Source organism: Anopheles gambiae, chromosome 2 (assembly GCF_943734735.2).
Source record: "Anopheles gambiae chromosome 2, idAnoGambNW_F1_1, whole genome shotgun sequence".
Taxonomy (NCBI): Eukaryota; Metazoa; Arthropoda; class Insecta; order Diptera; family Culicidae; genus Anopheles; species Anopheles gambiae.
In genome coordinates this window covers 95,475,151-95,487,921 of record NC_064601.1, presented here as the reverse complement: position 1 = coordinate 95,487,921, position 12,771 = coordinate 95,475,151, and the positions used below count along the sequence as shown (strand labels likewise).

The window sequence follows — 12,771 nt, the reverse complement described above, 5'->3', positions numbered from 1 at the left end:
GATTTACTAACAGTTTCCCGCATATGGTTTACCCGTTTGCCCAATAAGTTGGCATTATATAAATATTTTTCAAACAAATAATTCAAACAATTTGAATTTCAAACAGTTGAACGCTCAATATCTTGTTGAATAGTTCAAATAAATTTATAGAATCCAAATTATTTCTTGAAGCAAACAATAAATCGTGAGCATCTGATAGGCAAACGCTAAGTTCACAGGAAACTTATAGCTTGTAGCAAACGTGGATATATCTGTACAGTGCAGATAATGGAACGTAAATTAGGAAGTGTAGTTCTGAGCTTATTGTTTTGAACAATTGGCAAAGGATGGTGAAATTTACCCAACAACTTAAAAAAAGGCTGAACATTATTCCATCCCAAACAGCCCTCCCTCTCACTAACTCGGGATTTGTTCCGGATTCGAATCCGAAAGCAGTCGTTATTCGGATCAATCCTAATCCGGCTGCAGACCAATTTTTCCCATCACAACTTCTAACGATTGGAAAACATCAAAAACAATGGATGATGCTCACCACGAGTATTTCGTAACCTAAGATTTATAAATAAATTCATAACTTAAGAAACAAAATAATAATTGCTGAAAACGATGTTAATTTGGCCATTCGTAAGAAGTTACCAAATAATTGGAGAACAAAAACGATGTGAATCTACATGACAGTTATCTATTATTTACGTGGAAAAAGTAGCCATTTCAATTAAATACAGTGGAGCGCCGTTTATCCGGGCTCATCGGGATTTGACCTCGCCCGGATATGCGAAAAACACGGATAATGAGTCAAATAATATATTAAATCACAAATTCTTGATTTTTGTTTAATATATATCTTATGTTTTGATACAAATTAGCCAACTATTATTAATTTTATGTTTTTTCCATTGTAAATATTGGAAATTTGCCATGAATTATAGTGTTTTTTGTTATGACAATGTGCTCTGATAGCCGTTTTTTTTTTCAAATATCCTCCTCAGAACACAACGTCACCTTTGTATTGAACTGTCATTCCTCAACAGCACGGATAAACGGATAGCCATATAAAAGATACACGGATAAACGGCGCTCCACTGTATTAAGAACAAGATGTTAAAGCATCGATTGCCGTCAAAACATCAGTGTAAAATGTTGTATCCAAAGGGGAAACAGAGCCAATTCCTTAACAATGTGCCATTTTGCCCCGCCTTCCCCTATTTATATATATTTCAATCAACAGACATTCTCAGCGTCATGTTCACCTACGGAGCCCACCAAACAAGCGCACATCGAAAGGGATGAGTCATCCGAATGGGGATGGCACGACGGACACTTTCTGTCTCTCTCACACACTCACTATCGCTGCCTCTTTTGATAGTTTTGGCGCCCGCGACGATTTCAGTTCACAGAAGCGTTCTCAGTTAATAATTTTGTCTTCAATTCAATTTAACACAACGCAACGCTCCCTTCTCTCTCCTCAGACATCTTCTCTTCGATAGCTTTCAATTGTTGGACAGACCATCGTCGTCGTTTCCGTCCTGTAGCGTCGTGCGGAGTCATCGTGGTGTTGCGGATAGGATACACACACACACACGAGACATGCCAGCGGATGTATCACCCCTCCCTGAGGTAGGAGGAGGAACAGTTCGATGATCTGTCTGCGTGGAAGTGTAGTGGAGTGTGTGCCCTTGCCTGGCCTAAATTTTGCATACCTCCAGTGACCACCATTCGATGTGCGCATAAGGAAATGTGGTGCGTCGCTGCCAGTGTGAGCGGAAGTGGGGCCCGCGGCTGGATTCGGAACTGCCCTTGCTTTCCCGCTTTGCCGATTTGATTGTTCCCATTTTGTTGTGTGCACCACACCCTGCTCTTCTCCTCTTCCTGTAAAGGATGTGCGTGCATCTGTTTCATTGCCGCGTTTCCTATGCTACTCTCCTCCTTTCGCTGGCTAAGTGCGCAAATAAGGTTTGGCGAGTGAAGTGTTAAGCGCCGGAGCGCGTCTGGGGAGCAAGCAAGGGGGCAGGAGGTGTTCGTGTAAAATGAAATTAAATTGTTACTGCTGCAACGACCTGGCCTGGAGGGGGACACACAATCGGACACAACACGATGACGCACCATTGAAGTGATGCGAATACAAACGACGCCAATAGTATGATGACGCGTTCTAGAGGAAGCCTATAGGGGAGCGAGAGCTGCGTTTGGAGTGAAACCTCATCAGCTGATAGGTTTGGAGTTGGGCTGAAATTTCACTCTTCATACAGGTTGACACATATCGATGTAATGTTCACCCAACTGTGTAGCTGGATAAGGGAGAAGAAAGTGTTCCTTATCGTTGAACACTTTCCCTACAACTACGATTATAGTATCAATTTCATCACTAAATCTAGCTACGCGTTTGATTTCTCAATAATTTCAAAAAAATTGCAAAAAAGCTCTTCTGTGTTTGGGTGTGGGCTGTTGTTATACTCCCCCTTATGACCCCTTATCATCCCCTCGAGCCGTGTTATCAGCTAGAAAAGCGCGTTTATTTAAGCGTCGATGACGAAATTGAACACGCGCTGTGACATCGCGCCGCTTCTCTCCATATCTATCGGCTGTAATCTTCCCTCTGGGAAGGCACGCAAGGCCTACCACGACCAAAAGCTGCCAACACTTTCCTCGTAGGAGCCGTAGGTTCAACTTGGTATTGGCTGCCGATTGGCTTAGTTCTAGGAAAACGCGTTGCGTTGCGTTTGCTATTTTCACCATTGCGGCAGCGCTATTGCGTATATCTCGGTGTCATTTTTGGACAACGAATCCGTTTTTGGGGATGCGGGCCGTGCCGTATACATACAGAATGAAAGAATTAGAATGATATGCTAAATTGAATGTGGGGGGGGGGGGGGGGGGGGGGGTGCTGCGAACACGAAAAGATTTCAAATAGTTGTATGAACGTAGAAAATTGTACCAGAAATTGTTTAAAATCACAGTTCTTTAAGATTTATTTCAGTAAGAATGCGTAGGAGAGTGTTAGAAAAGATAGAAAGAATGATGTCATGTTATTGTGACTTACTAAATATAATTAGCGATTGAAATTCATTTAAAAAAAAACAATCTTATGATAATGTAAAAAAAGAGAGCGGACTCATTTTAACGATGGAATTAATTGTACGAGACCACACACATACACACACTGTGGTCTGGCCTATCTGCTAAGCAATTATCAACATTGCTCTCACAACGTGCAGCACACGTTTAGCACATTTAATCACGACAAACTCACGTTGACGACGACGACGACGACCACCGCAATAAATAGCGTTTGCTGTGTGTGACTTATCTTATCTTTGCGCTATTCTATAGTGTCCTAGGGTGGAGTGTGTTCGCTCAAAGAGCGGCGGAGAGAAAGATTGGTTTTGCTTTGGGTTTAGGCTAGCGTATCACGATTAAATAAATTTGTCACAAACACGCACGTACACGCATACACTGCAAAGGTATTTTTTTCGTGCAGCGTGCAGGAAAACTGTAATTAGCACAGCGGGATAGCGTTAAAGAGATGTGGCACAATAATAGCTTCAAAGTAATATGCTTTCGAAATTAACTTCAAACTATCGAAACCTGCCCCCTGCCATCTCTCTTTTCATTTTCCATCATCATTCAACAAGCTTTTATCAATAAAGGAAACTCATCTTCTTCAAATCAGTTACAGCCCAATAATCGATCAGCACCAACACCAAAAAAAGAAGATCATTTCGCTGCTACTTCCTGTTACTACTACCGGCATTCGTTTGAAAATAGAACCCATTTAATTTCATTTCCCGTTCCCGAGATTCACCCCAGAAGAAAATGGGGTCAAATTTAATGACACCCATACTTTTGCAGTGGGAAGATGAGAGGAGTGAGGGAAACAAATCAACTTTTCGGAAGAACATAAAAAAATAGACCGATGTGGGTACGCAATGCCATATCAGTGGGTGTGGATGGATGAAAGACGTCGATCGATGTGCACTAAACTGCGTTCGAATGAAGAAATTCGATTCCACAATGAAAGAGGAGGGTTAAATAGTGTTTTGTTCGCCTGTAAAAAGCCGTCTTTAAAATCTACAAAACTACCAGAGAGCCCCTGCCGAGGGGGTGTATGGTTACACACGTTTAAAGCTTCCTAGTGAATGTGTGCATGGAAGAAGGAAAAGAAAACTAGTGAAATAACAAAATCCACCGCTTGATGAGTTTGTTGAAAATGGTGATTTCCATGACCAACACATACACCACACAGCAGCAGCAGCACATGCCGGAAAATGAAAGTGGAAAATTACCAGCCAGCTCGTAATTTTAAAGGCCCAGGTGGGTGGTTGTGTGTGGGTGGAGATTTTTTTTATAGGCAAACGGTGCTTTAAAAGAAATCATTATAATTGAATGAAAAAAATTACTATAAAGCAATTAAAATAGATTTCACCTGGTTGTGTAGCTACCAAAACTTCAGGGAAAATATCTAATTTATAATAATAATTTAATATTGAAACTCCCATTCTAAGATGACACTGTATCAACCAAATTCATAACTACAAGGAAGTGTGCCTTTAGAAACAAAAAAAAAGTTAAGACCACAAATAAACAAACCGACCCGACCACCATGCCTGTCTACACGCATCGTGGTAAAGATGCATCTTTCTCTCCCCCCAAAAAAAAGCAATACACTGTTTTGACGGAACAAATAATCACACTCGAGAGCAAATTTCCGTCTCACCGTCTGGCGGAGAGTGATGAGATGTCTCAACAACAGCTCAGGTTGTCTAGAAAGATTAGTGATGGGCTCAGTTGGCAAAAATCCGGAGTCGACTCTGATCCGACTCCGATAATTTTGGAATCGACTCCGGAAGGTAGGTCCGCCCCAGTATTATCCGGAGTTGTTCGGAGTCTCCTGGAATCGCCCAGAATCGAAGTCGTCCGGAATCGTCTGGAGTTGTTCGGAGTCGTCGGGAGTCGTCCAGAATCACCCGGAGTCGAAGTCGGAGCCGTCCAGATTCTTCCGGAGTCTTCGGCCAGAGTCGGCGAGATCCGTCCGGAGTCGTCGCGAGTTATCGGGAATCGTCCGGAGTTGTCGAGAGTCGTCCGGAGTCGTCTGGAATTGGCCGGAGTTGCCCGGAGTCGAAATGGTCCGGAATCGTCCGAAATTGTCCAGAATCGTCCAGAGTCGTCCGGAGTCATCCACCTCCAACTTTCGACTTCAGCAAAATCGGTACCACTAGTACCACCTGGAATCAGAGTCATCCAGAGTCGTCCGATGTCAGAATCTTCCGGAGTCGTTCAAAGTCAGAGTCGTCTAGAGTCGGCTTGAGTCGGGCGTAGTAGTCCAAAGTCGGAGTCGTCTGCAATTATCAATTTGAGTTGGAGGACTTCGTAAGATGAGTCTGGATGTCTCCGGATGGCTCAGGATGACTCCAGATGACTCCGGATGACTCCGGATGACTCCGGATGACTCCGGATGACTCCAGATGACTCCGGATGACTCCGGATGACTCCGGATGCTTCCGGACAACTCCAGACGACTCCGGACGACTCTGGACGACTCCGGACGTTTCCGGATAACGTCCCCGGAAGACTCCGAAGCCAGGCGGAACTAGTGGTTCCTATTTTGCCGAGCTCGAAATCGGAAAACAATAGTCGGAGTCATGGATGCGCTCCAGAGAGCACATCACTAGTCAAGATAAAAGGCAAAAAAAAGTCAAAACAAAACAAATGCGGCACAAGTTTCCCTAGATTGGCTCATGACTTGCTTTGGGTGTGTTGCTGGCTCGGCTCGGCTCGGCTTGTTTGTTACACGACTTTTATTATTCTATTTCGGCGTTCACTTGCACAGCAGTGTGGCGTTGTTGTGTCTATGTAATTCAATTTTCTTTCCTTTTCCGTCTTGGTTTCGTTGGCAGATGGATGGACGGATGGAAAATGTTTCAGTTTTGTTTTTGTGTCGGTACACGCGCACCTACTCTATTTTTCGTTTTTATTTTTGGGGAGAGAAAGTGAAACCGCCTTTTCCCTTTTTTGTTTTTTTTTTCTTTTTCTTTTGCGCAAGCCCCATTGTTTGGTTAATGCTTAGTTAATTACAGCACCAAGCGTGCGGTCCACTTCACGGCGCGGCATAAGAGCATAATATACGCGAGAGAGAGAGAGCTGCTCTGGCATGACGCAATGCAATACTACTACTCGTTTGTAGTCGGGGTGGAAACTCCCTCTCCCCCGGAACCACCGGAATTGGCACTGTGGCGAATTAACGCACACCCACCAAACGATGGATGCGTTTAATTATTTTCATAGCGTTGCTAATTATTTTGTGCGCTGCTTTGCGTAAGCCGATTTTAGCAAAAACGAGCCAAGAAGAAGGGAGTAAAACATTTATTATTCAATTTGTAATCTTGTTTTGTGGAAACGTTTCGTGGAAACTCGAGTGAGTGGAGCATTTTAATTGTAGAAAAAAGAAGAGAAATTCGCCCGGTTCTAGTAATGAGTCACTTATGGTATGCACAGCCATCGGGGTATCATGTTCCGCAATAATCTATTTCACGTTTCTTATTTCAGGCCCGCGGGGAAAATAAAAAAAACACACACACAACCATTAGTTGCGCGTGGGTTTGATTCGCATAAAGTAACGGGGCCGGCAGCAAGCTCAAATTCATCATGCATCATCATAAAAGCAGCTTCCCCAACATCAAAACTCCGAGCGGCATCGAACACCAAAACAACTCCATTAACTCATCCGGTACTCTCCTCGCCGCCCCGGTCGGAGGAAACCAGCCTGGAGGAGCCAGCCAGAGTGGATCAATAAATAATCGCCCTCCTCCACCCCCCAAAAAAGGAACACGTGCACGGCTAATTCCGCGATTGATTGAGCGAAAGGTGTCTGAAGAATCATAAATATGTTTTGGCCTTCTCTTCTTCACAAGCCGGGCCTTGCCGGGGTGAAGGCAGATGTGGAAGAAAGAAGTACGATTGATAATCGCCTCAAAGTGGATCGACGCGGGAAGGTGTTTAAAGCAAAAAAAAAGGAAAAGAGGTACATCAATTCCCCTGGCTGCCTTTTTGCCCACCCCATGTTGCCACTCCAACTGGCGCATCTAGTTAACCCACAATCCCAAATTTCCTCTCATCCGTGTACGTATCGCCGCCAAGTGGTTGGGGATCCTCATTCCGTTACCCTTGAAAAAGCGCTACGCCTGGGACCTGTTTTCTGCCGTCAATTAATTCATCCCGAAAGTAATGAATGCAGAGGAAGCAAATAGACAAACACACATACACACATACACGTTTTTGCTTGATGTTAGATAACGGTACGCAAGCGACGCAAGAGCCTCACAGGTTCTTGGGCTCTATAACGGTTGATTATTGGCGTATTGATAGTAGAATTTAAATACTCGTTTCTGCGAAATCGCTCCAAATGACGTAGTTGAAATCGTATGCGTACAGCACGTACATAAACAAATGGGAACTTTTGATGCTGGTCCATTTTGTCTGGATCTGCGATCTTAACGTCAAGATAGCGCAGTCCGATAGGCTCCTCTTCTAGGAGCTCCACACGCGAGAGGTGGTTTCCAATTATTTGGCTAATGTTAATGAGGGCTAACACACACCCAACCGGTTATCGATGTTCGCTGCTGCAAACATAGCAGCAGCAGCAGCAGCAGTAACCCGTTGGCAGAACGCATTAATTTGTGTATTTCCGCTACCAATAGCACATAAAATAACAGTTAAAATTCGACCCATTTTATCAACACATTAGAACGGATTCCTGATTCAAGCCCATTTGCGATATCCGCAGGCAGAAGAAGGGGAAGAATGTACGGAACCTAGAATTATCAGCCAATAAAAATTTGGCAAAAATTGGATGCGAGCACGCTAGAAATAGGTTGTTTATTTCGATGTTTTTGTTCGATTCCTGCTGGCAGATCTTGGATACAATTTCTCGCTCATCAGGCAGTGAAGAATCATGGCTCTTGGTACAGTAGGATTGAACACAGGATTTGCCTAGCTTTGGTTCCCAACTATGTGGAGAGTTTAACTCGAGGTTTGGATGAGTTCTTCCTTAACTAAATCCTATCAGAATTTCCAGTTTATTGCAAAGATACCGCAAATCCCATGTGACTTTTAACTCCAAGAGACACATTAAGAAAAACTGATTCAGAACCTATACTGATCCTAGGATTGATCCTACGACTCATTTCGGTCCTGAAATATTACAGAATTCATGCTGTTGCTGGAATTGATTTCAATCCCAGACAGGTGTTACAATTATTCATCAACATAGACTGGCCCAGTAGCGGATTCTTACACCAGAATTGCTCCAGATTCCATATCGGGCCTGGAATTGATCTTAATCCTCCTGGAACCCCCCTCTATGACCGGTCCTGGTACTGCTCCCAATGCCGTATCGGCTGATGTAGGATCCATAATTGGTCCTGGAACAGATCCTTACCCCATTCTTGGCCCTGATACTGCTCTCTTTTTAATTCAGAACCAAATATAGTATGTGAATCTATCTCAGTGATGGAACTATCCAGAGTTCAGTGGTGTTCCTATTTGCTTTTTTGTTGCATCCGGGGAGTCCCAAGGTACTATCTCGTCAACTCGGACGACTTAACAACATGCCTGTCCTGGGTTCAAGCCTCGTATGGGCCGTCGCTTTAAGGTAGGACTACTATCCAATTGCGTGGTACTCGGTAAGTCTTGAAAGCCTGTATGGGCCGGTAGGACCCGTTACCCATAAAAGGTTATTTGTGTCAGTTACATTTTCATAGAAATGCTGCCACGACATTTTCATACATCCGGACCTACACAGTGGTGGCCAACTAAAGTAGGACACTTTTGACTTTTGATTTCTGGTAATTTGACTTCTCAAATCACCTTAAACGAGGTAGTAGATGCGTTGTCCAAACTGAACAAAAAGCATCCAAGCAACCGCTGGAACGTAACGCTGATCTGCCTTTAGTAGAATTGTATTACAGAGAAGAAGAGATTTTCTATGTTTTAACGCTTCTAGAATCCAGGTCCTGTGGCTGTAATTCGTCTAATAAATTCCAATTTAAGGTTTTCGTCTTCAAAATGGCACAATCGAGCTCAAAAGAACAGTGCACGCCCTTATCCTCTGTGCAGTAGAGAGTGTCAATTCCAATGCACCAGCTTTCATCCCAAGCAAGCTTTGTGCAGATTGAAGGTTATAAGGACAAACACACGCATACACCCATACACGAGCAATCACAAAAGCTATCACAATGATGTGGAGTTACCACCAAGGGTCGTGCCAGGGTAAACCACGTAGTGTAAAGAAACTGGTACAAGTTCAGCTCGGCCCAACACATACCACCAGCAAGCGCAAGATAAACAGCAGAAAGGGTAAAAGCCCTTTCGGGAGGGGGGTAGGTTTGATATATATTTGTTGCCTGCTTGCTACTGTGCTTGTGTCAGTTGTTGTGTGTGCCACTGTCAGCGAGTTTTTATCATTATCAGCGTAAACGTGCGTGATAAGGAAGGGAAGCAATCAACAAATGGCGGGTTTTCAATGAGCAGCAGCGGCAGCATACCACCACCCGTTTTGGGGTCGCACATTTACCAAGTGGAGAACACACACACTTTGGGGTAGGTTTGGTGGACGTTCTCTCCCTTTTTATCCCTTTTTTTTCATTTTCTCTCCCTATTGCTCGCTTCGGAGAGCTTATAGTTGTCTCCCGTGAGCGTCTGCCACACCAGCTGCCTTGCACAACGGGACGCTTCTTGTGCAGGATCCAGACAAAAGAAGCAGCAAAGAAATGGCACCATCCTTCGCACGCAATATCCTCCCGTGACCGACCGGAACGATAAACATAAACCGTTTCCCGCACTCCCTCCGTATGCTTCTTGAACGGAGGAGAGCTTTTTTTTCATTCCAGCCGGGCTGGGAAATGCTTTTCTTTGTGTACGTTGCTGTGTACAGTGCCTTTGCTTCTTCTCCACCTCATCATCACCGAACGTAACCTACCTTGTAACACTGAATCTCGTCCAGCACGATCTCGGACTGGCGCAGGACATGGTCGACCTCCTCGTACACCTCCCGCTCCAGGTCGGTCGGGGCCGCATTTTCAAAGTCGAGAAACACGTCGTACGTTTTCGGTGTGCAGCAGGTTGATTCATCCCGTGCCAGCAGGCTCAGTAACTTCCCCATGACTCACTGTTTGTGTGTCTGTGCTTTTTCTCTTCTGTTTTCGATGCGACGATCGGAGCAATTACTACACACCTGACGCTTTTTTTTCTTAATTTGCTCTCCAACAGCAGAAACTAATCACAATCGAGCACAAACACACACACACGCACGCGGGGGCACACTAATGCCGTTTATTCACTTTCGTACGAATTCTCACTCTCACTGTTGGGTTTCTGTTTAATGATTCACTACACTATTTTGTAACTACTTTTAAGATAAAAAGACAAAATACACATTAATTACATTAATCACTTCCTACACACAATCACAGCGTGGTCTTGTCCTAGCATGAAAATGACATTTGAACGTTGCCCCCTCACACAAGTCAGTGGCTACTCGGATGGAACGGGCGCCCCATCATATCATTGCACCCGCGAACACCTTCACAGAAAGCTCTCCCACGATGGGCGGCGAAACTTATTTATACAAAGAACGAAATCTCCAAAAATAATTCCACCAGGCAAAGATACAGACACGGCACGCACATACACACCACGTTAAAAATACTCACACTCCTTTTTTTTTCTCCTGACCTCCTGCCGAGGGGTAGTTGGGATGAGTACTACCGCGTGTGCAAGTAGCATTTAGGCAGAGCAGCATAGCATAGCATAGAGCATAGCAAGCCAAGCCAAAAGAATGTTTCACGCGAAAAAAGTTTGAAATGAGAAGTTTTTTTTTATGAAAAGAAAAAGTATGATGGAATGTAGAAAATGTACAAGATTTCGCTTCTTAAGTGGAAACATTTGTTCTTCTCTCTCTCTCTCTCTCTCTCTCTCTCTCTCTCTCTCTCTCTCTCTCTCTCTCTCTCTCTCTCTCTCTGTTTCGGCATGCTGCTTCTGAAACAACAGCTGGGACGCACTGTGTGATTTGGCAAACTTTTTCATCAGCCAGAATCCTTCCCAGAAGCGGTGAAGCTACATCCTTTGTCCTTGCACACAAACGTTAGGCATATCCTGTGTCTGTGTATTCGCTTATGACCACCTTGGGACCCTTACCCATACATGCACACACACACACGTGCGAAGTGCTTGCCCTACGGACACAGGAGGGTTCATAAAACAAACGCGTGCACCCTTTGGGAGGTATCAGTGTTGGTATGTTTTTGTTTGGCTTGTGTGCTTCTTGCGCTACCCATCGCTGTGTGTGTGTGCAATTTTTGGCATTTTTTTTTTGTAGTACCATTGCTCGTCATTGGGAGGGTGAAGCAATTTGCCATAATTTCCCAAAAATTAGTTTTATTTCCCATCACTCGCTCTCTTTCTCTATTACTCTCTGCAAAAAATATCATAATTTTCACACAACTTTACAAGGACACGCACACACACACGCGCGCATAGATCGGTGTATCCAAAATGCACAATTATCCATTCTTGGCACATACATTCACTATCCCTTTCTCGCTCTATTGTGGTGAGCGCGAGATGAAACATCGAGATAGAGAGAGAGAGAGAGAATCTTTCCAGCAGCGCCTACCACACACAGCCCAGCATCACCGTAAAAGGAAGGCTGCCCTTATCAACACACCACTTCCTTGCTGATCCGCCATGTATGCGTGCCTGCCAGCGTCTGCGTGCGTGTGTGTGTGTGTGTGCATATGCGTCGCGTTGTAAACTGGTGCGTTTTGCTTCAACTGTACTTAACCCAGTGAAGTGGGTCTGAGGGCGCGCGCAAACAGAGCGGCACACACCACGACGGAATATGGAATTGGATACCGTTGCTAACTATTTTTTTTTATCACCACACTATCACACACCGAGCGCAGCACAAACAACACCAACAACGCACACACACAGCGCGGGGGATGAATAGCGGAAAAAAAGAATCTTTGTGACAGGCGGCGGGTGCGCTTCCCTCCCAAACACACCAGCGCAGTAGTAGTAGGCACTGGTTTGCACTGTTCGATTAAACTAATTTATTCTCCACAACTAAAGCGGGCCTAGTTTGTGTGTTGTTTTCCGTTCGCATACAAACAGCCCCCGCCCCCCCACTGTCGTGTGTTTGCCCATTCACTGTAAATTCATTCCATTCTAATTGCTCTTGATAGAGTTGCTGGATTGGGGTTGGTGATATGTGTCACGGGTGCTGTTGTGCTTGGTTTTGGGATGAACAAACTTTGCGGTTTGGCCAAATTTCTTTGGCATTTCAATAGCACTCGAATCACACTGGACACGCCGCACAACTGGGTGGAATTATCTTTCCAAGGCTACCTTTATCGAATTAATCACTGGTAGCAGAGACCGAGCTCTTTCAGCTTTCGCGTGCATGCACGGACACACAACGAGCGACGGCGGTTCGAACTAGACTTGCCTTTAGTCCGCGAACAAGTACGAACAGCAGCAGCAGCAACCCACCACCACCGCACAAGAATGCAGCGAACGGCAGGTAAGGTCATGGCAGCTGCGCTCACGAACACATGCAAAGGGAGCTGACAGTTGTCCCCGCGTTCAACATTATGCTCTGTTTACACGTGCCGGCATCACGGAAGAAAAGTAAACTGACAGCATTTGCTTGGAGTACAGTAGAATGTCGATTATCCGGCCAGCTCGGGACCGGGTGAATGCCGGTTAATCGATTTC

The 12,771-nt window shown here is 44.7% G+C and overlaps 1 protein-coding gene across 5 annotated transcripts in view; it reads right to left on the bottom strand.

The window, feature by feature from the left end:
* The window catches only part of LOC1276764 (CYFIP-related Rac1 interactor B), a 37,304-nt gene extending 24,744 nt beyond the window's left edge, over positions 1 to 12,560 (bottom strand). The window contains exons 1-2 of one of the 5 annotated variants that reach the window (XM_316149.5): positions 12,403 to 12,560; positions 9,974 to 10,402 (exon numbers count right to left, since the gene is read on the bottom strand). In XM_316149.5, coding sequence (XP_316149.4) covers positions 9,974 to 10,156 — 183 coding nt within the window. In that variant the 5' untranslated portion in view covers positions 10,157 to 10,402; positions 12,403 to 12,560. Of the gene's footprint in view, positions 1 to 9,973; positions 10,403 to 10,706; positions 10,753 to 12,307 lie in introns of those variants that run through there. The other 4 variants (XM_061641383.1, XM_061641384.1, XM_061641385.1 and 1 more) reach the window with 4 other exon arrangements.
* Positions 12,561 to 12,771: the final 211 nt, after the last annotated feature.